Source organism: Elephas maximus, chromosome 1 (genome assembly GCF_024166365.1).
Source record: "Elephas maximus indicus isolate mEleMax1 chromosome 1, mEleMax1 primary haplotype, whole genome shotgun sequence".
NCBI lineage: Eukaryota > Metazoa > Chordata > Mammalia > Proboscidea > Elephantidae > Elephas > Elephas maximus.
The window spans coordinates 242820378-242847477 of NC_064819.1; the positions used below are offsets into that span (position 1 = coordinate 242820378).

Here is a 27100-nt window from a genome sequence, read left to right on the forward strand (position 1 = left end):
CTCGCGAGAGCTGGGAGGCCACGCCCCACTTCCGCTCCCCCGTGGCCCCGCGGCCGGGTCCGGATGCTACCCCCGCGGGCCAGCGCCCGCGCCGAGTGGTAGTGAGTCCGGGGTCGGGACGCCCCGGCGGGGAGTCGGGAGGTGGCAGAGGCCCGGAGCCCCCACTCTGCCTGGATTGAACTCCGCCTCTGGGGCTGGGCTCGGCCTGGGAGTTAGGGGACCGAGGGCGGAGGGCGCCCTCTTGGGGACGGGGGCGGGGAGAGGGCCCCCACCGCCTACGCCCCTCCTCCCCTCCTGCTCACGCCCCCTTCCCCTCCCGCCCCCTCTTCGCATGCAGACCTCTTACTCAGACCTCTCCCCACCCCCCACCCACCCCTTCCTCTCATGTCCTGTCCCCTCCTCCCGTGCACGTCCCCTCCTCCTCACACTGTCCCCCTCCCACGTCCCCTCCCCGCAGGCCTCATTCCTTTCTCGGGTGTGTGCCCCCCCTCCCCGCAGACCTCATTCATTTCTCGGGTGCGTGCCCCCCCTCCCCGCAGACCTCATTCATTTCTCGGGTGCGTGCCCCCCCCCCCGCAGACCTCATTCATTTCTCGGGTGCACCCCCCTCCCCGCAGGCCTCATTCCTTCCTCGGGTGCACCCCCCTCCCCAGGCCTCATTCCTTCCTCGGGTGCATGCCCCCCTCCCCTCAGGCCTCATTCCTTTCTCGGGTGCGTGCCCCCCCCCCGCAGACCTCATTCATTTCTCGGGTGCACCCCCCTCCCCGCAGGCCTCATTCCTTCCTCGGGTGCATGCCCCCCTCCCCTCAGGCCTCATTCCTTCCTCGGGTGCATGCCCCCCTCCCCTCAGGCCTCATTCCTTTCTCGGGTGCGTGCCCCCCCTCCCGCAGACCTCATTCATTTCTCGGGTGCACCCCCCTCCCCGCAGGCCTCATTCCTTCCTCGGGTGCATGCCCCCCTCCCCTCAGGCCTCATTCCTTCCTCGGGTGCATGCCCCCCTCCCCTCAGGCCTCATTCCTTTCTCGGGTGCGTGCCCCCCCTCCCCGCAGACCTCATTCATTTCTCGGGTGCGTGCCCCCCCCCCGCAGACCTCATTCATTTCTCGGGTGCACCCCCCTCCCCGCAGGCCTCATTCCTTCCTCGGGTGCACCCCCCTCCCCAGGCCTCATTCCTTTCTCGGGTGCGTGCCCCCCCCCCGCAGACCTCATTCATTTCTCGGGTGCACCCCCCTCCCCGCAGGCCTCATTCCTTCCTCGGGTGCATGCCCCCCTCCCCTCAGGCCTCATTCCTTTCTCGGGTGCGTGCCCCCCCTCCCGCAGACCTCATTCATTTCTCGGGTGCACCCACCTCCCCGCAGGCCTCATTCCTTCCTCGGGTGCATTCCCCCCCCACCCCAAGCACTGAGGTGTCCCCTGCTGTCTCCCTGCAGACCGCCCACCCATGAGGACGCCCTGTGACCCCGCACCCACCACCCACCATGGCGGCGCGCTGGGGGCAGGCGCTGCTGCTGCTCTTGGCTGCCCAGGCCGCGTGGGCCGCGCTGGGCGCTGAGGACGATGAGGTCCCGGAGGAGTGGCTCCTGCTGCACGTGGTGCAGGGTCAGATCGGCGCCGGCAACTACAGCTACCTGAGGCTCAACCACGAGGGCAAGATCGTGCTCCGCATGCGGAGCCTGCGCGGCGACGCCGACCTGTACGTGTCCGACCGCACCCTGCACCCCAGCTTCGACGATTACGAGCTGCAGTCGGCCACCTGCGGCCCGGACTCGGTGTCCGTCCCCGCGCACTTCCAGCGCCCCGTGGGCATCGGTATCTACGGGCACCCGTCGCACCTGGAGAGCGAGTTCGAGATGAAGGTGTACTACGACCGGACGCTGGAGGCGCACCCGTTGGCGGAGAGCTCCTACTCCCCGGAGGGCGCTGACCCGGCCCAGCGGCGCGCCCAGGCCCCCGAAGACGCACCCCGGGAGGAGGAGTCCGTTCTCTGGACCCTACTCATCAGCATTCTGAAGCTGGTCCTTGAAATCCTCTTCTGATGTCCCGGACACGGGAGTGCAGCACCTTCCTCCGTGAAGCTGACTGCAGTGGCTGTGAGCTTGGCTACTTTGACCTGTTTGAAATTGGGGTTGCTTTTTCTAGCTGGGGATGGAGAAGTGAAGCCATACAATTCTGTTACCTCAGTTACCCGAGAGGAGCGGCAGCAGCAAGCACAGTACTGGTTTTCTATTAAAGATCAAAATTCCTGTCAACGGAGTATGCACAGTAAAACGTTTCAACTCCATTCTGAGTATTTGTCAGGCGACTAAAAAAATAATTGTAGTAATGTAAGTGTATGTAAAAAGCCAAAATAGCAACTTCTTGTGCAGTTACAGGAATTAGATTTAAAAGATTGGTAACTTATGATTTTATTCTAATTAAAGATTTCAATGAAGTTACAATGTCAGCTTTCAAGAGCTGCTAAAATCAAGTTTAAAACGTCAGGAGGCTCATTTATTTGCTCCTTCCTGGGCGCTGACTAAAGCCCCAGGTGCCTTCTGTTCAAGTTAGCTTCTCGCAGCAGGCAGGTGTGAACAGTGACTGTTCCTGGACCACGTCCAGTTAAGAACAAGTCTAAATCCAGCTGCACCATATTTTATTAGACCATGTGTAAACTGCATCATCTTGGGCACCTATTAATTAAAATTCCCAGTTATTAAATAACATTGCTGTTATCTGTGGTAGGCCAGAAACAATTTACAGGAGAGCCAAGTGTCACGGCATGATAGTGACTTCTCAAGCTATTGGAAGAACAGTTAAGTATTTCAAATTAAGTTACTAAATTAATTCCACTGGATTTTTGCTGATAGCCAAACCTCCCAGAAATGACATTCCTGAAGATGAGTTGTTGCTCTACCTGGAATTAGTTTCAAGGGTAAGAACAGCTATAACAGAAATAAACCAACTTGTAGATTTTAAGCACAGTTAATTCCAAAAAATGTTTTATTAGCATAAAAATGAGAATGTTGTAAATAAATTGGCACCAAGTATTTCACTTAAATGCATATTACAATGTTGGGGTCAAGAAATCATTTTATCCCTCTTTGCTGTTTTTCCCCCTTCTGCCCACTTTCCTGGGCGTTGGGGGAGCTCGCTGACAACAGTCACAAATCCAGCGACCTAGGAGAAAAATTATTAGTTACTGAAATCTTACTTTTACAGGACTGAATTTTAAATCCATTTAAGCTCTGGTTCCTTAGCTATCACTAATGATACTCCCCTGTGGCTCTGAGGTGGGAAGGGCACTAATGAGTTCCTTAAATATAGGGAGAAAAATGTGAACGTTATGCAGTAGTCCAAAGGGGGAGAGACAGTGTCACACAGTATAAAGGTGTGGACCTTGAAAAGTTAGTCCCTGACTTAGCACGCATTAGGGTTACCGTGTACCACACTTAGAGCTGTCCATTTGGTACACGTGCCTGGTAACATGTACTACATACAACGTTGCAGCTTATCATTTGCCCATGGTCTCGTTCTTAGATGTAATGCTTCCAACCCCAAGCACAAATAAAGATGGGATTTATAAAGAAAACCAAACCCACTCCCATGGAGTCAGTTCTGACTTATAACAACCTGATAGGACAGAGCAGAACTGCCCCATAGTTTCCAAGGAGCGCCTGGTGGATTCGAACTGCTGACCTTTATGGTTAGCAGCTGTAGCACTTAACCCCTACCGCCACCAGGTTTCCGATTTATTAAGATAACTGATAATAAAACACAGTAATAATGAAAACTTAAAAAAAAAGAAAATTGAGGTATTTCACTTACGTCAGAACTTAGGACGGAATCGTCATCGTTGGAACGGAACCCCGTCGTAAGTCATGGACTACCTGTGTAATCCTTTGTGAAATTCAACCACTAGCATACTTAAAAAATTCAGTCACAGATCTTAATACGTAACCTGTTAGTGGATTTGGCTCCTGGCTTTTTTCTCTCTGCTCCTCACCTGCAGCTTGTGTGTCTGACAGCACACAGTGTGTCTGACATCACATGGTGTGTCTGACAGCACACAGTGTGTCTGACATTACATGGTGCGTCTGACAGCGCACGGTGTCTGACAGTGCACAGCGTGTCTAATCAAGGTCCTGGCATACTAATTGAAACAGCACTTTACAACACATCAGATATTGATGCACTGTACTTTATACTTGGATCTGACTTACTACAGAACTTTAATTATTCAAGTTGCTTAGCTTAACGATTCCCGGGAAATTTAGTTTCAGGCATATAGAGTACTACAGTGTTAACTATGCCAATAAAGTTCTAAAATTTACACATATCTGTGTCATGTTTTAATTACTGTGATCCTTGATTCTGTGCTCATTTTAAAGTAACGGAATTGTCATGCTGCCTCTAACAAATCTGGTTTGACGTGTAAAAAGACCTCGGGCGTTTTGTTAAGTTTCTAAGTAAATGACATATAAAAATAAAATCCAGGCTTTGAAACAAACTGCTGTTGTTACTTTAGCTATTTCAAAGGACAACATGGTCTCATGCTATACACTGAGCTATATACTTCTTCAACTTTTAAAATAAGCATTCTACTGTCTGTCTTAAGCTGGGATGGCTGGGCATGAAAACAGGTGAGTGTGATTTGTATAATCGGTAACTCCGGTCACTTACTGCAAACAAGAGGGTCTCTGGCTCTTCCTGTCATTACAGTGTTTATGTCTTCAAAGAAATGATGCTGGGACAGTTCCACCCCTAAAAACAGTGTTTTTTCTTTTTTTAGTCTTTACCTGACGGAATAGCACCAAGGCCCACACAGAAAGTATGGTAACCTCGGTCACACACATCACAGAACATCATTTCGTCTTCGTGGTGGGGCTGTCCACATACAATGCATGTTTTACACTCCATACACTGCCAAGGGTACGTCTTAATCATAGAAACAAGCTCCACGGTCATGTCCAGGCAAGAAGGATGGCCTAAATCAAAACCAGTATTAGTAGCATTCCACACAAGAAACTTTAACTTAATATGGCATAGTAAGTATCAGTTCAAGACTTCCCAAGAATGCTCCTAACGTTTACTGGCACGATGAGGAAGAACACACCATCTATGCTTTTCAATTTACCCTGCATATTTGATGATTGTGTGGTTGAAGTAGAGCTGACGACTAAAAGTCCTAGGTTTTGAAGCAACAAGGAGGGAAGACATGTCAGTACTCACCGCTGTTGTCACATTGGGAGCAGTGTATAAGTGATTCGGCCTTTCCTTTCTTGTTGGACTCCTTACCCTTCAGACAAATTCCACATAGGGCATTTGGAATGGCCTTTGGCTGGAAGGGTAGAAGAGGGCTATAAATTCATGCCAGAAGGACTCACTATGGGTTCAAGAGGAATTGTTACTGTATTGCCTGGTTTTTACTTTCTGTAACTTGCTAATGGGAGCTTTTTGAATGACAAACTTGACCTGAATATGCTTAGGACATGAGATGGCCTACTAAAGCCTTAAATTTCATTTCAGAAAGTCAAGGAAACGACCTCACGTTAAGGTTCAATGTAGCATTTATTTATATGTATGCTCCTACGTACACAGTCATAGCTTGCCATGTGCATGTTTACTGACAACAGCTATGCGATTATCCCCTTCCCATGTCTACCAAAAGAGCTTAAGGAGAAAACATTCACTTTGAGATCTAAAACATAAAGAGAGAAAAACAGGCTCTCAGACAAGGAAAAATATTGTAGACAATTCAAAAAAGAAAAAAACAGACACCTTAATATGAGTGCTGCTCATTTTTCAGATCACAAACAGAGGGCACAGCCAGGAAAGGTGTCTGGGCCCTGGGCAACATCTGGAGCAGGAGGGGAGGCTCAGGCAGGCACCTCACTTTACCAGGGCAGAGGGTGCTGGGACACTCAGCCTGACCTCTAAGTGGGCGCTTGCTTACACTCTATGACTACCCACCCACACAAGGGTGGGAGAAAAGGCAGAGCAGGCGTGGGCCAAGAATGAAGTGGGGATGGGGGCACACATACATACGTATCAAAGAGAAATTGTTTTAAATAAAATTGTTTTATTACTGTTTTATTCCAGCCCAGCCAAACGCATCTTACGTTTTCCCTTCCCTAAGTCACAGAGCCAAAGAGGAATCTGAACACAACTAACTTTTCATGTCATAATCCAGCTGTGAAATGTCTCAACTAACACCTTCATAACCTGTTTGGCCTAAACACTTTGTTCTTAATTCTTTAAGCTTTATTCTTTAAATTATCTTTCTTTGCAAAAGATGACAGAGGCATTCAAAAATAATTTTTGGCTTATTTATTTTAAAAAAAAAGGCAACCTTATACATAAATATAATAAAAACAGTAACTAAACAATCACAGAGGTCTCTACAAAATAATAAATATCATGGAAGTTAGAGCATACATATTCAACTTTACCGTAACTGTCCTACGTCTCCTACGTGTGCATCCGTCTACCCCGCTCCCCCCAACAAGGGATCGTGTCACGTGCTCAAACCTCAGTCTTGCAGTGTAGCTACCCTCCACTGCTTCTGCCACGTTCTCCACGTAAGCTTCTCGTTGTCTTTTCCTATATCTAAGTACTAATCACTAGGAAGTGCACTTCTGTGATCCAGACTCCGTTCCGTTATGATCAAGTCTGTAACCACCACAGCGCACAGCAGAAAGCCACGTCTCCACCCACCGAAGCTACCAAGTGTCTTTTGGTTATGGTACCTGTGCTAAATTATGTTTCTAATGCTAAATTATGTATCTAATGCTTATAGTTTAAGTCAAAAACTGGCAGAGTAAGTACTCTTAACACCTTCCACTGGAGTCAGGGAAGTGATGACACAATATTAAATCCTAAAAAGACAACAACTCATAGAAGACCCTTTACAAAACGAAAGTAAAAAGAATAAAACACAAGGCTAGTCATTCACATTCTAGAGCAATTCAAGTTCTACAATCGTTAAAATATACAGTAAACACCTATGATAAAAGGGATACCAAGAAAATTCTAGGTTTACTTCTAAGCTTAACATCATAATGCTTTGATAAACCACTTAAAATTCCTTTTACCCAACAGCCTTCATTGTGGTAAGAAGAGGGAGATACAGGGTAGAAAAGGGAGAGAGAGAGAGAGAGGCTTTGGAGGCTTGCTATGGTGCTGCTCCAACTCCCTGCAAGCAGACACTGTTCGTCCAGCCTTCTGAGCTGTGGACGTACACTGCTGGCCCACAGGACTTCGATCCCACGAGTACATCTCTCGGGGGCTTGGAGAGTCGAGGGAAGAAGGAATACTGTGCACAACTCCCCTGGAGATGACACAACAGAGCCCTACGTGTCCAACCGAGACGTCAGTGCCTACTTCCAGTAACTGCAACATTTCACTTCTGACAAGAAAATTAAAACACTCATCCTAACAGTTCTCAGTATCACAACTGAAAGGCTCACAAAAACTACATCTCCACACAATTATCTTCCTGTTTGAAAACTAGCCAACAATAAGTGAGACATTTGTGGTGGCATTAGCACAGACAGATTTTAGCTATGAGTCAGAACTGACAGCAGGGGGTTTTAGCCTGAACCTAATAGTTATGCTTTAATTCCAGGTTAATGTAACCTAAATAATACTGTGCTACAAATAAGGGCAAGCACTAGTGAATCTTAACTAAGATTATCACACACGTTGTCATTTTTCTTAAACTCCCATCTTTTAAAGTACACACACACATACACACACACGTACACGTACACGTACTCGTGACCTTCACCTGGAAGCACCCTAACGTTGAGGCACATTGTGGCTTGTTCATACTCTTCAAAGAGGGGACGCTTTTAATAAACACATTCACGTTGATTTGTTAAGTCTAGATACTGATTACAAGTCTTTCAAATATCAGAAACACTTTTAGCCACTAAAATGTTCACAAAAGATTTTAAAATGTGTGTTTTGCGTATTAGATTCCCTTGAGTACTATTCATTTAGGTTAATCTATGCTTTCTTGAAATTAAATCACTGATAGTATTTGCATAGTTCTTCATTGTTAGCCTGTGCTGAAACATTTACTTCAATATTTTAACCCATGATTCATCCAGGCTTATCGTGCAGAAGGTCTAGCTAACACTGGGAAGAGTTAGCAGGGCATGTACTTTAAACTGCCTCTCTAATCCAAAGCTCTCAGACCAGGAACGTACAATTGTTCATATCGGCTAACTTTCCAAAATGTAATCTTTGGTGTTCATTTGTTAAGCATGAATTTGAATCTTTAGTTCCAGAAAAAAAAAAAAAAATCGAGAAACCATGTATATAAAAACAAGCACAAAAATCACCTAGCTGCAGCCTATTTAACCCATCCTTGGAAGCCAACCCTTGTTGAATGAACTTTAAAATGTATTTGTTTGCAGCACTGTTTATAATAGCAAAAAGATGTAAGCAACCAAGGTGCCATCAACAGATGAATGGATAAATAAATTATGGGATATTCACACAATGGAATACTACGCATCGATAAAGAACAGTGATGAATCTGTGAAACATTTCATAACATGGAGGAACCTGGAAGGCATTATACTGAGTGAAATTAGCTGCAAAAGGGCAAATATTGTTTAAGACCACTATTACAAGAACTTGAGAAATAGTTTAAACACAGAAGAAAACATTATTTGATGGTTACAAGGCGGGGAGGGAGGGAGAGGGCATTCACTAATTAGACAGTAAATAAGAACTACTTTAGGTGAAAAGAAAGACAGCACACAACACAGGAGAGGTCAGCACAACTGGACTAAGCCAAAAGCAAAGAAGTTTCTGGAATAAACTGAACACTTGGAAGGAAGGCCAGCATAGCAGGGGTGGGGGTTTGGGGACCATGGTTTCAGGAGACATCTAAGTCAACTGGCATAATAAAATCTATTAAGAAAACATTCCACATCCGACTTTGGAGAGTGGCGTCTGGGGTCTTAAATGCTAGCAAGCGGCCATCTAAGATGCATCAATTGGTCTCAACTCACGTGGACCAAAAGAGAATGAAGAACACCAAAGACACAAGGTAGTTATGAGCCCAAGAGACAGAAAGGGCCACATAAATCAGAGACTACATCAGCCTGAGACCAGAAGTACTAGATGGTGCCTGGCTACAACCAATGACTGCCCTGACTGGGAACACAAGAGAGAATCCCTGAGGGAGCAGGAGAGCAGTGGGATGCAGGCCCCAAATTCTCATAAAAAGATCGGTCTTAATGGTCTGAGACTAGAAGGACCCCGGTGGTCATGGCCCCCAGACCTTCTGTTAGCCCAGGACAGGAGCCATTCCCAAAGCCAACTCTTCAGACAGGGATTGGACTGGACAACAGTATAGAAAAAGATGCTGGTGAAGAGTGAGCTTCTTGGATCAAGTAGACACGTGAGATTACGTTGGCATCTCCTGTCTGGAGGAGGGATGAGCGGGTAGAGGGGTTCAGAAGCTGACTGAATGGACACAAAAAGAGAGAGTGGAGGGAAGGAGCAGGCTGTCTCATCGGGGGAGAGCAATTAGGAGTATATAACAAGGTGTATATAAATTTTTGTATGAGAGACTGACTTGGTTTGTAAACTTTCACTTAAACCACAATGAAAATTTAAAAAAAAATCTATTTGTGATAAGCTGTGAAAACATGTATTTTTAAATTGTTTATAAAGACGTTTTCTAACAAGATATGGAACACACTAACTTGTTCAGTCGCTTTTCTTACTTCATAAAAAGAACGGTAAACGAGCTGTTGGGAAAGTCCTGGCCGTGCTGAGGCTGACCAACAGCCACCTGTCCCTCTGGATTGTTTACCACAAGCACAAACCTGACACACAACGAGATGCTTAGCTGTGCCACTTGCAAAACCTTCTGATCGCTGTGCTCAAACTCTCCTTCAATATACCTTCATAACCACAGTAAAAGCATATTCTAATATCACAAAGCAAAAGAACTGTATATTTCACTACTGCCACCCAAAATATAAAACTGGCAGCTAATTCCAACTCTTTTTATGGTATTCTTAAACCCTTAAACACAAATAAGGCTACTCACCTCTCACCCACCCTCTGAAGGGCAGGGGCAGGCAGAGAGAGGGACATTAAAAATACCAATTATGACAGCTGCTGCTAACCTACTTCCTTATTCTGAGAATAACCAGATAAAAAAGTTAACAACTACATCTAAGCCAAGCTTCCTCACCAAATAATGTTTTAACACTTGCTAAAGAATTATATAAGCTATTCACCAAGTTTATGCTAAAAATGAGCACAATGTAAAAAACAGGCTTTACTATTTTCTATCCCTAGAACCACCTGAATGTGGCAGATGGATCAAAGAACTCTTAGACTAAACCCAGGTCGTTCTCAAGGGAAGGCACTACAGAATGCAATTTTGTCTAACAGTGACCCGTTCATTCACATAGCGTTTAGCAACACTAAATACTGCTGTATTTAAAATGCCAGATAATTATGAACTTTACAAAGTTCTGCCTATGAAGTAATTTTTTAAAAACCCATGTTTTCCTGGTTACTATTTAACAGACAAAAAAAAAACTTGCTTGTAAATTGTAAATATACAGAAAACAGACGCTAAACCATAGCCAGGAGTGACAGAGAAGCCACCAAGAGGAAAGCCAAGAGGAGCTGGCAAGGAGACCCCACAGAGCAGCGAGGGCACAGCAGGAGGGAGCCCGGTGCTGAAACTCAAAGGTAAAGGATCTCAGGGAGAGAGGCTGGTCAGGAAGGAGGCCCATTCAGGGGCTTTTTTCTTCTACCTTGTACCCAGGAACGGATTTGGACAGTACAGAACGTTTGGAACCATCTTTCCTTGGCGTAGCAGCTTTGTCTTTAGACTTGGATCTTCCCTGCGGGGAGTCCTCCGGGCCTGGCGGATGCGGGGGGCTCTCGCCATCAGACGCGTCCCCAGAGGAGCTGTCCTGCATCCAAAGACAAGAGCACAGGTCCTCGGGTTGAGAACAGAGTTGGTCTCTATTCCGGAAAGGATGGGAAATACTCTAAGACAGCTTTAAAGTTTCATCAATTTAAACAGAAAGTAAAATGATCACTAAATATACGAGAAGGTCTTCCTATAGGGATACTCAGATCATTAATTAAACAGGAACATAGCAGTGTACTTCCCCAGCCAAGCAAGCTCCCCTTTCTCCGTGGCAACACAGTTTTGTTGTCAAAGTTAGCTCTGTCCAACATTTTAAGCTGTGTAGATAGCACGGGGAGTAAAAGACCGTGAACTAAGTCTTCGCACACTTGCTGAAAAGGCTTACGATAAAAACAAAGAGCCGATTTCAAGTATTAAATTTACAAAGCCCATGCACAGCTGTTTTTATCAATGCACACGATAAACAGCTGTACTTTATGAAAGCTCTATGGAAATCACAGGCAACTATGCTTTTTCAAAGAGCCCTGGTGACACAGTGGTTACAACACTTGGCTGCCAAACATGAGATCAGCGGTCCGAACCCACCTGCCACTCCAATGGGGAAATGTGGCAGTCTGCTTCTGTAAATATTTACAGCCTTGGGAAGCTTACAGGGTCGCTATGAGCCACAATCAACTTGGCAGCAATGGGTTTGGTTTTGGTTATCCTTTTTCAAAAAGATGTGGTGATACAGCTCAATTTAGTATTTCAGGAACTCAATTAACAAAGGTCCAAAGGGAGAGGTGAGCACTCTCACCGAAGCGCCTTTGCTCTTGCGTTTCTCGTCACCACGCCCATCCTCAGCGTCATCCGAGTCACCATCACTGTCCAGGGCAGGGAGCTCGGGGTCCAGGGGGGGCTCGTACAGCGCTGTGTTCAACGGCAAATACCGCAGCTCATCAGGTGAGTACCTGCAGTACAAGAGAACCGTCTTCAGGTTCCCTGTGCTGTGAGACAGAAAGGGACTACCTGATCAGAGCCAGGAAGACAGCCTTAAACTTCTCAGTTAACCCCGAGTACTCTGCTGAAAGTGAAAAGAACCTGAAGCTCTTACTGATGAAGATCAAAGACCACAGCCTTTAGCATGGATCACACATCAATATAACAAAACAAAAAACTTCACAACTGGACCAGTAAACAACATCATGATAAACAGAAAAAAGACTGAAGTTGTCAAGGATTTCATTTTACTTGGATCCACAATCAACACCCGTGGAAGCAGCAGTCAAGAAATCAAACAATGTACTACACTGGGAAAATTGGCTACGAAAGACCTCTTTAAAGTGTTACAAGGCAAAGATGTCCCCTTGAAGACTAAGGTACACCTGACCAAAGGCATGGTGTTTTCAGTTATCTCATATACATGTGAAAGCTCAATAATGAATAAGGAAGACTGAAGACCTGACTCCTTTGAATTGCGGTGCTGGTGAAGAATACTGAACATGCCATGTTGTCGTTGTTAGATGCCGTAGAGTCAGTTCCGACTCGCAGCGACTCTGCACAACAGAACGAAACGCTGTCCAGTCCTGAGCCATCCTTTCAATCGTTGTTATGCTTGAGCTCATTGTTGGCAGCCACTGTGCCAATCCACCTCATTGAGGGTCTTCCTCTTTTCCACTGACCCTGTGTTCTGCCAATCATGATGTCCTCCTCCAGGGATTGATCCCTCCTAACAACATGTCCAAAGTATGTAAGACGCAGTCTCGCCATCCGTGCCTCTAAGGAGCATTCGGGCTGTACTTCTTCTAAGACAGATTTGTTTGTTCTTTTGGAAGTCCATGGTATATTCAATATTCTTCGCCAACACCACAATTCAAAGGCATCAGTCCTTCTTTGGTCTTCCTTGTTCATTGCCCAGCTTTCACATGCATACGAGGCGATTGAAAATACCATGGCTTGGGTGAGGTGCACCTTAGTCTTCAAGGTGACATTTTTGCTCTTCCAACACTTTGAAGAGGTCCTTTGCAGACTTACCCCATGCAATGCGTCTTTTGATTTCTTGACTGGTGCTTCCATGGCTGTTGATTGTGGATCGAAGTAAAATGAAATCCTTGACAACTTCAATCTTTTCTCCATTTATCATGATGTTGCTCACTGGTCCAGTTGTGAGGATTTGTGTTTTCTTTATGCTGAGGTGCAATCCATGCTGAAGGTCTTTGTGGTCTTTGATCTTCATCAGTAACTGCTTCAAGTCCTCTTCACTTTCAGCAAGCAAAGTTGTGTCATCTGCATAATGCAAGTTGTTAATAAATCTTCCTCCAATCCTGATGCCCCATTCTTCTTCATATAGCCCAGCTTCTCAGATTATTTGCTCAGCATACAGATTGAATAGGTGTGGTGAAAGGATATAACCCTGACGCACACCTTTCCTGACTTTAAACCAATCAGTATCCCCTTGTTCTGTCTGAACAACTGCCTCTTGATCTAGGTAATGGTTTCTCATGAGCACAATTAAGTGTTCTGGGATTCCCATTCTTCACAGTGTTATCCATAGTTTGTTATGATCCACACAGTCGAATGCCTCTGCATAGTCAATAAAACACAGGTAAACATCCCTCTGGTATTCTCTGCTTTCGGCCAGGCTCCATCTGACATCAGCAATGATATCTCTGGTTCCACGTTCTCTTCTGAAAATGGCCTGAATTTCTGCAGTTCCCTGTCGATATACTGCTGCAGCCGTTTTTGAATGATCTTCCTTTTGCTTTAGCTGCTCGACGCTCAAGAGCAAGTTTCAGAGTCTCCTCTGACATCCACCTTGGTCTTTTCTTTCTTTCCTGTCTCTTTAGTGACCTCTTGCTTTCTTCATGGATGACGTCCTTGATGTCATTCCACAACTCGTCTGGTCTTCAGTCACTAGTGTTCAATGCGTCAAATCTATTCTTCAGATGGTCTCTAAATTCAGGTGGGATATACTCAAGGTCATATTTTGGCTCTCATGGACTTGCTCTGATTTTCTTCACTTTCAACTTGAACTTACATATGAGCAGTTGATGGTCTGTTCCACAGTCGGCCCCTGGCCTTGTTCTGACTGATGGTACTGAGCTTTTCCATCGTCTCTTCCCACAGATGTAGTCAATCTGATTTCTGTGCATTCCATCTGGCAAGGTCCATGTGTATGGTCGCCGTTTATGCTGGTGAAAGAAAGTATTTGCAATGAAGAAGTCGTTGGCCTCGCAAAATTCTATCATTTGATCTCTGGCATTGTTTCTATCACCAAGGCCATATCTTCCAACTACTGATCCTCCTTCTCTGTTTCCAACTTTCGCATTCCAATCACCAGTAATTATCAATGCATCTTGATTGCATGTTCGATCAATTTCAGACTGCAGCAGCTGATAAAAATCTTCTATTTCTTCATCTTTGGCCCTAGTGGTTAGTGTGTAAATTTGAATAATAGTCGTATTAACGGGTCTTCCTTGTAGGCGTATGCATATTATCCTATTACTGGCAGCGCTGTACTTCAGGTTACATCTTGAAATATTCTTTTTGATGATGAAAGCAACACCATTCCTCTTCGAGTTGTCATTCCCAGCAGAGTGGACTATATGATTGTCTGATTCAAAATGGCCAATACCAGTCCATTTCAGCTCACTAATGCCTAGGATATCGATGTTTATCCATTCCATTTTTGACAATTTCCAATTTTCCTAGATTCATACTTCATACATTCCAGGTTTCGATTATTAATGGATGTTTGCAGCTGTTTCTTCTCATTTTGAGTTGTGCCACATCAGCAAATGGAGGTTCCAAAAGCTTTACTCCATCCACGTCATTAAGGTCGACTCTACTTTGAGGAGGCAGCTCTTCCCCACTCATCTTTTGAGTGCCTTCCAACAAGGGTGGGGAGGGGAGCTCATCTTCCGGCACTATATCAGACAATGTTCCACTGCTATCCATGAGGTTTTCACTGGCTAATGCTTTTCAGAAGTAGACTGCTGTGTCCTTCTTCCTAGTCTGTCTTAGTCTAGAAGTTCAGCTGAGACCTGTCCTCCATGGGTGACCCTGGTGGTATCTGAATACCAGTGGCATAGCTTCCAGCATCACAGCAACACACAAGCCCCCACAATACAACAAAGTGACAGGCATGTGGGGGAAACATGCCATGGACTGCCAAAAGAACAGATCTGTCTTGGAAGAAGTACCATGAAAATGCTCCTTGGAAGCAAAGATGGTGAGGCTATGTCTCACATACTTTGGACATGTTATCAGGAGGGATCAGTCTCTGGAGAAGAACATAGTGCTTGGTAGAGCGTCTGCGAAAAAGAGGAAGACCCTCGACAAGGTGGACTGACACAGTGGCCTCAACAATGAGCTCAAGCGTAACAATGATCATGAGGATGGTGCAGGACCAGGCAGTGGCAGTGTTTTGTTCTGTTGTACACAGGGTCACTATGAGTTAGAACTAACTGAACAGCACTTAACAACAATAACAACAACAACAACTTTTTAAAAATAATCTGAGGTTGTAATTTTTCAGTTGGTGCTCAAAGCGGAATAAATAATAAATAACAGGCCTGAACATCTTTTCCAAGACCAGTAACATAAAATACACATTTGATTTTTATTATCAAAAGACAGTGCCGCTCCCCCTGACCTCCCATGCAAAAAGGAGATGAAAAACATCAGCAGACACGGGCAACATTGGCAACACAGTTGGTGCCCCAGAGCATGGCCCCTGCCCAGACGTGGGTGCAGACGGTGTCCCAGAGCACAGTCTCAGCCCGGGTGTGGGCCATGTAGCTCCCTGTGTCCTATGCTGGAGCTGAGCACCTCCAAGCAAGGATCACAGCAGCACCACCTCAGATAATGACATGAGAATGAAATCAATCAGTACATGCAAACCACACCATGGCACTGCATGCCGCCCCAGTCAAGAAACTGAATGTTCAGGCACAAATCACTGGCATTAATTTATATTTAATCTAAAACCAGACTACTAGCCCCTCCCACAAGTTCAGGGCCAGGAGGCGGACTACCGAGCAGCATCGTCCCCATAGGCTCAGGCCCAGAAGGCTCTCTAGGTCCTTCACTTAGCCAGCCCTCAGGAGCCTGATCAGGCCTCACTGAGGTGTCACACCACCAGCAAGGGGGCAGCAGGAACACTGGCACATCACGTTAATGTTTGCTAACCCTTGGCTAAAAACTGACTTACAAAAGCAAGTATGATTCCATACGTCACACTCTGTTCTCTAAGGAAGTCTCTCTCCTAAAGAGCACGTGGCTCCAAAGTAAGCTTTAAAGCTGAAATAAAACTGAGATCTTGAACACAGTGCACCTGCTTGCACCTTCAGTTACAGTCCAGGTTATAAATAAGAGGGAAGCAGCACTCCTGGTCAGGCAACCAGTCGCTGCTCCTGGACACTGAGGCCAGCGCTCATCACACTGCAATCCGCATGTGGTCACAGAGGCAGCAGTGAGAACGCAGGCTCAGCAGCAGGCCAGGTGGGGCTGCCTGCGTCTCCACCAAGTCCAGAGGGGAGGTGGGCTCCTGGGCCAGGCAGGGACCACCCTTGGCACCAACTAGGAACCCAACGGGAACAAAAGCTGGGAGAAGCACCATGGGCACACAGAGATGGGCACCCCAGGCTTCTCCAGCACCTTCAAATGCTGGCTTTTCACCACATAGGCTGTTCTTCTCCATAGAACCAGGGAAGATGCAGAATGCTGACAAAAATTCTACATAGCAGGCCACTGTGACATATTCAAACCCAAAAGTTTCTAGGAGGCAAGTACACAAGGTACTGAAATCCCTCACCCACAGCCAGGCTAAACTTATATAAAAACGCTGAATACCTTTTGTAATACTCCTGGAACTGTCCCGGGATGAGAGCCACAGGGTAAGAGCTAACCTTCGTCCGCTCTGTAGGTAACACCTTGTACTTCCCTTGAGGCACCTGGATAACCTGTGTTAACATGAAAATAAACACACTCATTTCCATATCCAGACTCAGTGCTTTAGAAAAACAGTCCCCCTGCTCTCCACTGCGGTTCCCTACCACCTAAGACATTGGAAGCTGGGACCTACAGGAGCAAGAGTGCTTCTTAGACTACACACGGTTGTTTAGCTACCTCTTTACCACGATCTAACTTCTTAGAAAAGGCAGTGTAAATCTGCTCGCACTCAGCAGCCGTGTGGCCTGGGCAACTTATACAACATGTCTGCAGCTCAATTTGTCCATCTGTAAAATGGGAGTAACATGAGCTTCGGCCACACAGCAACCGTGAGAATTAAATGAATCAGTATGGACAGCCTCTTAGACCACCACCAGGATACAGAGCAAGTATGAGTTGTCAACCATAAAGCAAAGACACAAGTGGCATAATAAAATCTATTAAGAAAACACTCTGCATCCCTCTTCAGAGAGAGGCGTCTGGGGTCTTAAACGCTAGCAAGCGGCCATCTAAGATGCATCAATTGGTCTCAAGCCAACTGGAGCAAAGGAGAATGAAGAACACCAAAGACACAAGGTAGTTATGAGCCCAAGAGACAGAAAGGGCCATGTAAACCAGAGACTACAACAGCCTGAGACTAGAAGAACTAGATAGTGCCTGGCTATAACCAATGACTGCCCTGACAGGGAACACAATAGAGAATCCCTGTAGGAGCAGGAGAGCAGCGGGATACAGACCTCGAATTCTCGTAAAAAGACCAGACTTAATGGTCTGACTGAGACTAGAAGGACCCCTGAGGTCACAGTCCCCAGATCTTCTGTTAGCCCAAGACAGGAACCATTCCCAAAGCCAACTCTTCAGACAGGGATTGGACTGGACTATGGAATAGAAAACGATACTGGTGAGGAGTGAGCTTCTTGGATCAAGTAGACACAGGAGACTATGTGGGCAGCTCCTGTCTGGAGGGGAAACAAGAAGACAGGGGGAACAGAAGCTGGCTGAAGGGACATGGAAATACAGGGTGGAGAGAAGGAGTATGCTTTCTCATAAATTTTTGTATGAGAGACTGACTTGATTTGCAAACTTTCACTTAAAGCACAATAAATACTAAAACGAAAAACAAAGACAGCTCACCGGAATAAAAGAAAAGGCTAAGCAGTATTAGGCACTTCATGAAAAATGCCATGTTAAGTTCTGGGAAGAGAGGGACCGACTGACAGCTGGAAGGACAGGCAGCCCCCCTGGGGTCCCCCTGGGGCAGTGTGCACCACAACCCGCAGGCAGTGCGAGGGCAGGGTGAGGGAGCTGCAGCCTCCTACGTGTGTCTGCAAGTCAAAGTAGGCTCTTCTCTCTTCCATGCGCTCCCGGTTTAGGTTGCTGTTGAATTCAGCAGCCTTTCTAGCAGCTTTCTTTATGTACTCAGGCACTTTGCTGGCTTCAACCTTCTGAGTATTCTGTTGCTGCATTTGCTGAAATAAAAATGTTCCAGCTGAAGTCACAAACGACACGACAAAACGTCTTCCTCCTCACGTAAACGAGAGGCGTAGGTCCCTAAACTGCCTACCGAATACTCCTTGTAGTGGTCTGTGATCCGCTGACGCTCCTTCTCTTGCAGAATGACGGAGTATTCGGCGTGCTTGGCTGGGTACTCTTTTATCATCAAGTCAATCACTTCGTCGCTGCGCAACGCCGTTAGACCTGTCAAACCAAAACGAGGGTGAAAAGCTCCTTCGTAAAATTTACTTCTTCAAACTATTCTACATTTAAAAGCTTTTCCAACAATCAAAGCAAAATATTTAATACATTTGAAAATAAAAACTAATATTTATAATATAAAGTCAAAGAATAGACTACCAAAGTTGCAAAGCTAAAGAAATCAATTTTTCAGCCAAGTTTTTTTTTATTAGATACTCTATGTTATAAACTTACACCCCTTTACTTAAAAACAACTGCTAAACAAGTGACAATGTAGACTAACTTGTAACAAGTATTATAGAACGCTGAATGATTAAACAATAACTTTTCATTGTATTACAATTCCTAGTTTTCAAGTTCCATATACCAAATCATGCAGTCAACGTCCAAAAATCAAGGTATCAAATTTCTACACCTGCTCAAATGAATTTGCATGGATTTATCCTTAAAAACAAATTCCTCCAAGTCATGTTGCATCAACATGCTTATCACGGGGAAAACAGGAATACAGCATGGAGATGATGCAGAGCTGAAAGCTGACCAAAGTGACGCTCTGCTATAAAATACTTGCCTAATTCTCCTCTGCAACTTAACGATAAACAAAAATAAAGTAAGCAATTTAGCATTTAAACAGTTCAATCTATTAATTCTGAAAAATGCTTTAGGAAAGGAGAAATAGACTCATCCAGTATTACCTCATAAATGTTTAGCTAGAAAAATTCATATTCAAAGTTTTTATTACCTAGAGTACACTGCGTTTCTGTAATGACATTCAACTCTCTAAGGTAGAGTTTCTCCTTGTGAGACAAATCTCGTCGCTCTAAATCTCCAAAAAAAAGACAAAAAACAATTAAAAAGAGTGAAACATTATGCACTTATAAAGTTTTTTAAGTTTAAAGGTAAAACCGTTCTTAAAAAGTTAAAATATTCATGGATTTTTAAAAGTACTGCATTCTGCATATTCCTAGTACTATTAAAGGGACTAGACAAAAATCTTATAAATTGAAAAAATAAGTTAAAACTAAATTGAAAATAAAGTAACTCAATCCAGGAAGGTATACATCAATAACTGCATAAAGTGGCTCACCAGGTACTGGCCTTTCTCAAACTTAGATGCAGCTGAGATAGCGAACACCATCACTCACAGTGATAAATATGGCTACAAAATTATTTTCTCTCTAATTTTCCCCAGAAAATCACCTTCCTCACTTTGCTTTTAAATCAGGTATAGGCATAAGAACAAACTGATAGTGGAGGGAGGTGCTGGAGGATAGTAGTAAGTAAATGTCAGCCAATACAAGAACATATCATAAAGAATTACTGCCAGCTGAAAATTACAGTAAAATCTACGGAAGCCAAAACGTGTGTAAGGTAGAAACCCAACAGAGAAGGAAAACACATATATTTTCCACTAAAACAAGCAACTGAAAAGTGGTAAAACTGCACCCCGTCAAAGACAGAAACTTGCAAGACCTAGAAAAACAAGGCAGTCCTGTGGTCCTGTCTGATTCCAGCTCTGACAGGTTTCACTGTATATGCAGCCGGCTCCATAAGCTAGGACTTAAATACCTGGGTACTTTCGCTTGAAGGAGGTCACACCCAAGTACTCGCTGACTTGTTCTTGAAGCATATAGTACTCTCCCGTCTCGTCAGGGGGCCACTTGTACTCTATCAGATTCTCTGCTGGATAGTAGCTAAAGCTAAGCACAGAAATACGTATTAGCCCTTATAGTGGCTTTTATTACATTTAAACCCAAACCCACTGCTATCGAGTCGATTCTGACTCATAGCGACCCTATAGGACAGAGCGGAACTGCCCCATAGGGTCTCCAAGGAGCAGCTGGTAGATTCGAACTGCCGACCTTTTGGTTAGCAGCCAAACTCTTAACCACTGTGCCACCAGGGCTCTTTAAGTTTAAATCATGTCTATTTTTTGAGGATGTTCTGAAAAACTATTGTAAGTATTTGTCTACTATGACTTCATGATACAAAAAAGTTCCCGTAATTCCATCAAAGAAATTTACAAAACAGGTAGAACAAAGAGAAACAATCATTTGGAATACCAAACCCAAAAAGTACAATGAGAACAACATTTTCTATATGCCACAAAGAACCAAGAATCACAACTGCTAGGAACAAAGGCATTTTTTAGCTTAAGAGACCCAGGAGGCACAAAGAGGGTAATGGTGTCAGCTCTAAATTCTTCTTGTGGACTTGAGACCCACAGCCAGTCCTTAATCCACTCAAAGTACAGAGTAATCAGCTTCTGTTCCCGTCTGCTGTGCTCTTCAGTGAATCACAAGCCGCTGAGAAAGCAGCAGAACCCTAAAAACCTGCTTCTCAGTGAACTGGGCCGTAAACCGTGGTTATTTGTTCTCACAGACTCCACCAACCTAGAAACAAAGAATGGGCCCAGTCTGAGGGTGCCAGCCTACTGCAGGTCAGTCCCAGTCCTGAGCAGCAAAGACTATAGATTTCTGGATCTGAGCCACCTCAGCGTCTGAATTTCATCAGTGGACAGTAGATGAAGCCGACTTCTTTTATGCATTACTTTATGCGTCTATCCATTTAACAAGTGATTAGGGAAAGGAACAGTGCTTTCAAAAACGGTGTTGCATAAGAATGAGGATGGGCCTCTACCTCACATCACATATAAAAATTAACTCAGTCCAGATCTGTGACCTAAACATAAAAGCTAAAACAATAAAACCTTCCGAAGAAAACACGGAGCTAAATCTGCGTGACCTCGTATTTGGCACTTGTTTCTTTGCTGTTGTGACCAACAAAAGAAAAAAATGGATAAACTGGACTTTATCAAAATTACAAAATTGTGTGCTGCACATGACACCATCCAAACAGTGAAAAGACATGAGCACAATAAAAGAAAATATTTAGAAATCATGTATTTGGTAAGGAACTTGCATCTAGAATATATAAGGAACTGTTACAAGTCAACAAGAAGACAAGAAGCTCAATTAAAAAATGGGCAAAGATCTGAATAGACTTATCTCCAAAGAAGATCTAAGGGTGGCCTACAAGCACATGAAAAGATGCTCAACATCATAAGCCACCTGCAAGATGCAATCAAACCACAATGAGATTCCAGCTCACACCCACTAAGACGGCCAGGTAACATCAGATGTTGATGAAGATGTGGAAAAATCGGAACCCAGTACACTCACTGCTGGTGGGAATAGGACACAACGCAGCAATTTCACTCTTAGGTATATACCCTGTAAAAAGGGAAAGCTATATTCACAAAAAAAACCTGTACAAGAATGTTGATAGCAGCATCATGCATAACACTCAAAACACGTAAAGTCCAAATGTCCATCCATGAATGAACAGCTAAACACAGGGTGGTATATCCATATATTAGAGTATTCAGCCATGAAAAGGAATGATGTACTAATCCACGCTATAATATGAATGAACCTTGAAAACGTTATGCCAAGTGAAAGAAGTCAGTCACAAAGGACCACATCTTGTATGATTCCATTTATCTGAAATGTCCAGAACAGGCAAATCCATAGGGATAAAAAGGCAAGTGGTTGCTTAGGGCTGGAGGTGGAGGATGGGGAAATAAGAGACTAGTAAGGCATGGGCTTTCTTTCTGAGATCACAAAGCATTCCAAAATTGACTGGTGACAGGAGCATGTATCTAAATACACTAAAACCCACTGAATTGTATATTTCAGATATACGATAGGTGAATTACAATTCAATAAAGCTGTTATTTTTAATAAAATAATTGGGCACAGTCACGTTTATATTTATTCTTGACAAGATTTCAAACACAAAGAAGTCTTCCACGTTAGAGGAGCTTAAGGCTCAATTAGGAAGATAAATCAGGCACTAGCAATATAACTGAACGTTGTATAAATGGCTCATACAAAATTTGTGCTAGGAAAATTTCTTTAGGCACACATTGTTGATGTTCGTTGCTGTCGAGTTGATTCCCACTCATAGTGACCCCATGTGTGCACAGAGAACTGTAGGGTTTTCGAGGCCGTTACCTTTCTGAAGCAGATCGCCATGCCTTTGTTCCAAGGCACCGCTGGGTGGGTTTGAACCACCAACCTTTCAGTGGTTAGTCGAGCCAGCAGACAAGCTGCTTAACTGTTTGCCCTAACCAGGGACTTCTCAAGTTGTTTTTGTGAAGAAAATCCCGTGATAAGTTTATTCCAATGATTCTGCCATCACTAAAACTGTTTTGCAACTCTTCTTTTCCAGCTGTCTGCAGAATCATTACATACCAGAAAGTGTCATTACTTCATAAATCAACTTGACTTCTTTTCAAATGACCTAGACTGACCAACTAATGTGCTCAACAGTTCACATCAGCTCTAGGTATTTCCAAAACTTAAACCTTTATATGTTAAATATATCGCACCACTGAGAACATTTTTTTTTAATTTGTTACAAGAGCTAAAGGAACTACCATTATCCTGTACTAAATATAAATACTAAAAGACAACCACAGAGCAATTAAAGCCAAGGGAACATGAGAACGAACAAGATGTAGTCCCTGCACTAAAGACTGTCTCAAGTCAATCAAAACGGCTGACAAACAGGTGGCCTAAGAGAGTAAAAAGACACAGGCACAGGGACGGCCAAAGGTAGGGAAGGGCCAGGTCACCTGGGAAGTCCTCATGGCTGCACCTGAGAAACGCAGAGAAGACCTAGGCAGAGGAGGAGGGACAGGAGCAACAGGAATTCCATTTGGCCAAAGGTAGATGTGCAAAAGCAACGAAAGGAGAAAGAACAGTGCATGTTTTAGCACCTGGAAACAGCACTTCAGGATGTCCAAGACAAACTGTTGCAGAGGGAAGAGGGTGCACGCTCAGAAAACGAAGCCTGAAGCCAGAAGCCAAATTATGATGGGTTTTGTGCAGCACACTAAAGAGTTCAACCCTCGGCTCTAAAGATCAAGCACAGAACATGAAGCTGAGAAGCTGCGGTAGAACAGAAAAGACAGGGGAAACCTGGAAGCAAGCAGAACAAGAAGATGAAATCCAGATTTTAAAAAATGAACCAGGGCAGTGGCAATGGAAATGAAGACAAGAGATTAGTCAAGTGACTGAGTGGGAGGGAAAGGAGAAGACAAGTCAAGGGCCATTCTCAAGTGTCCACTTGGATGGTAGCTGCGAGAGGAATTCAGGGAGAAGCAGTAAAGTGGGAGAGAAGAAGCTGAGGCGTCTCTGGGCACGTTCTGTGGAGAGCAGCCAGGAAGTGAAAGGACAGCCTTTTGTGAGGGCTTCAGATCTACGATGGACACAAGGCATCCTCAGTGTCTACAAATAAGATTGAATAAATCCATCAAGTAAGAGTGTGACAAGAAGAGAAAAAGGGCTCAAAACAGGCCTCTGGGAAAATATATTATCAGTTAATTGTTGTTGTGCCACTGAGTCAATTCTGACTCATAGCGACCCTACAAGACAGAGAACTGCCCCACAGGATTTCCTAGGCTGTAAATCATTACAGGAGCAGATTGCCAGGTCTTATTCCCGGGGAGCCGCTCGTGGGTCTGAACCACCAGCCTTTCATATAGCAGTTGAGCACTTCACCATTGCGCCACCAGGGCTCCTTACAGTGACCTATCACACACTACATACTGCAGTCCACGGCTTCACCACTGCACCCCCAGGGCTCTTTACGGTGACCTATCTACATACTAGAATAACGATGGCAGCTCTCTTCTACTAGCACTTGTTATACCCCAGGCCCTGAGACAAGCATTTCATAGATACTATGTCCATTTATTCTGCCCACCCCATGGATGAGGTAGTTAAAGAAAATGAGGTGCCCCACGTCACCTCGTAAGTGGCAGAGTCAAGATCCACACCAAACTCAGACTTCAAAGTCTAGGCAGGTCTCTGTCAGCAAAGTCACATCCAGGAGCCAGAGAAGATTCAGGAAGGTGGAGTCACCAGCTTCCACAGAGCCATCACACAGAAGAACAGGAGGTATCCACAGAGTTTACCAATGAGATCTTACAGGTGGCTCTAGAAACAGCAGTTTTGGGGAACGGGACAGGGCTAAGCTGACCACAGCAGGCTGAGGTACAGGCATGGGTGTGAAAGTGAAGGTGGCTCCCTTCTTTCTGGACCCTGACAATGAAGGGATGAACAAAGCGTGGGTGGAACCTAGAAGAGGGCAGAGTCAGAGGGGGCTGTCTCTGCTTTGTAGCATGGAAGTGACAAACATGTTCACATGCTGAGGAGCATGAGCTGACGAGAGGCTGGGGAAGTTACAGGGAAGAGGACTGTCACAGCCAACAAGGACGACACAGGGGAGAGGATGGCTGAGCTGCCAAGTCTCTGAGGTCGAAGCTGAGGTCTATGTGAAGCGAGCAGAACCACAGTTTTGAGACTTCAGCTGACATTTTGGCTGCCGAATTCACATCTGCTTTGCACCCTCCTGCATCCAGGTGTAACGTGATTAAGGCAGAGAAAGTGGTAAATTCAGCAGTCATGATACAAATCAGTTCCTGCAATTCATCAAATTGTGACGTATTCTTTTACTATACTACCGTCTCTGAGAACAGTAGTTAGATCCAATTAAGCGCCATCTAGGTGCCCTGGTTAAGAGCTCAGCTGCTAACCAAAAGATGGGCAGTTCGAATCCAGCAGCCACTCCTTGGAAACTCTATGGGATAGGTCTACTCTGTCCTATAGGGTCAGTATGAGTTGGAATCAACTTGAAGGTAACGGATTTGTTTTTTGTTTTTTTTTTTAAGTATGCGACGTAACTTTTATCAAACTGGCATAACAATTTCCTCAACTAAGACCTAATGTGATATTATCATTTTCTGTCCTAGTACAGATCACAGCATTGTCTCCTATCACGGCTAGGTCTGCAGTGACAGGTAAGTCACTATCCATATATTTTGGAGAGAAGAGTGTCCCCAAAGCTCAATGATGACATCAGGACACACCATCCTCCTGCCACAGCCACTCCTTGTGCCATACTTTAGTAGCCTTGACTGGATTAAGAACAAGAAAACCATCACAGGAAGGTTATAATTTGTAAAACTTATTAGAAAGTTAAACATTTTTTAAAAGTGCCTCATTATTGAGACTATTTCTTTTCCTCTACAGAAATTATCACCAAACGGTTCTTAATTTCAAACCTAAGAACAAATATACTAAAGATTATCAAGAACGTTTTGCTAATAAAAAAAAAAATTAGAAAAACTAATCAGGAAAATAATACTAGTAATCTGCATGCCCTATCTCCTGATCCCTAAACATATAGGGTCGCCATGAGTTGGAATCAACTCGACGGCAACGGGTTTGGTTTTAAACATATAGGTATTCCAATAGGCACAACTTCAGTCACGGCAATAACTACAACTTCCGTCAAACACCTTACTTCTGAGATTCTCGTTAAATCCCTTCTACATCGTCTTGACCATCAACTCTACAGAGTTGAGCAGAACCAAAAGTCAGTCAGGAATTCTGAATTATCCTGGCTCTACTATTGTCCTGCTATGTGATCTCTCAGTTTAAATCTAATGTCATCAACTACCTAGAGCACAAGGTGCCTCAGGGCACCTGTCACAGTCATGCATTTCCCTATGGAAAAAAAACAATGTTCTAACACTGGATTGTCATAGTAGCTGCCTAAGTCTGTAAATTTACTAAAAAGCACTGAACTGCATACTTAAAACAGGATGACTTAACGTAAATTACATGCCAGTACGTAAATTATATCTCAATAAAGCCATTTTTTAAGTGACCACAGACATTGCACTCGGTAGCAAGAACAACCGTGGTGTCCCACTAGAAAATACAAGAAAAATCTCTAAAATTTCAAATAACCACCCTTGCTGGGCTGGGGGCCTGGGGAAGAGGGAGGCAGTGCAAAAAAGGAAAACATATCACAAACAAATATGACTAAGTAATAAAATGCCAGTACCCAAGATCTTGACTTGAAGTCTCACAACTCCTAGAGCTATCTCCTGAGCCCATCCGCCTCCTTTTGGGTGGTTGGGTCCCATCATTTGAATTATCTTCATTATCATCCTGTACATTTGAGGGGGAAAAAAAAAAGACAGAAAATTTAAAAAACAAAGAAAAAAATGATTATGCATCTTGCATCCTCCCAGACTTGCTACAAGGCTCAAGTTAGAGACTTTGAATAGACAACTAGTTATACAAACATAACTTCCTATTATTATTAAAAGGGGCCAAGAATTTGGCACAGGCAAGACCTGGAACAAAAGTCAAAACTGATCACCAACACAAAGTAAGAAAATTTTCACTTAACCTTTAAATCTAAATCTACGTTTGATTTCTTACTGAGGTTAAAACGCCTTCTGTTTTTAACAAACACATAAAACTTCTGCAACCCTCTCAAAGCAAATCCTCCTATCTCTGCCAGAAAAAAAAAAGTATGGAAAATTTATAATGTTTAACTCATCTCAGGGCTAATGTACTTCTACAGACTTATGTTGTGGTTAGGTGCTGTCGAGTTGGTTCCAACTCACAGTGATCCCATGTACAACAGAACAAAACACTGCCCAGTCCTGCACCATTCTCACAGTCCTTACTATGCTTGAGCCCATTGTTGGAGCCAC

At 44.3% G+C, this 27100-nt stretch overlaps 2 protein-coding genes across 3 annotated transcripts in view; one reads left to right on the forward strand and one right to left on the reverse strand.

Moving 5' to 3' along the window:
• Positions 1 to 4312, forward strand: C1H6orf120 (chromosome 1 C6orf120 homolog). Its single transcript, XM_049905882.1, has 2 exons — positions 1 to 101; positions 1430 to 4312. Exon 2 carries the CDS (start codon positions 1478 to 1480, stop codon positions 2033 to 2035), a length of 558 nt encoding a protein of 185 aa, XP_049761839.1. The 5' UTR covers positions 1 to 101; positions 1430 to 1477; the 3' UTR covers positions 2036 to 4312.
• Positions 3070 to 27100, reverse strand: part of PHF10 (PHD finger protein 10) — a 27390-nt gene continuing 3359 nt past the window's right edge. Inside the window, exons 2-12 of one of the 2 annotated variants that reach the window (XM_049905868.1) lie at positions 26440 to 26546; positions 20089 to 20219; positions 19262 to 19339; positions 18389 to 18522; positions 18144 to 18293; positions 16726 to 16835; positions 11690 to 11843; positions 10772 to 10933; positions 5208 to 5316; positions 4775 to 4963; positions 3070 to 3155 (exon numbers count right to left, since the gene is read on the reverse strand). In XM_049905868.1, the coding sequence (XP_049761825.1) occupies positions 3070 to 3155; positions 4775 to 4963; positions 5208 to 5316; positions 10772 to 10933; positions 11690 to 11843; positions 16726 to 16835; positions 18144 to 18293; positions 18389 to 18522; positions 19262 to 19339; positions 20089 to 20219; positions 26440 to 26546 (1410 nt within the window). Of the gene's footprint in view, positions 3156 to 4774; positions 4964 to 5207; positions 5317 to 10771; positions 10934 to 11689; positions 11844 to 16725; positions 16836 to 18143; positions 18294 to 18388; positions 18523 to 19261; positions 19346 to 20088; positions 20220 to 26439; positions 26547 to 27100 lie in introns of both variants that reach the window. The other variant, XM_049905858.1, reaches the window with a different exon arrangement.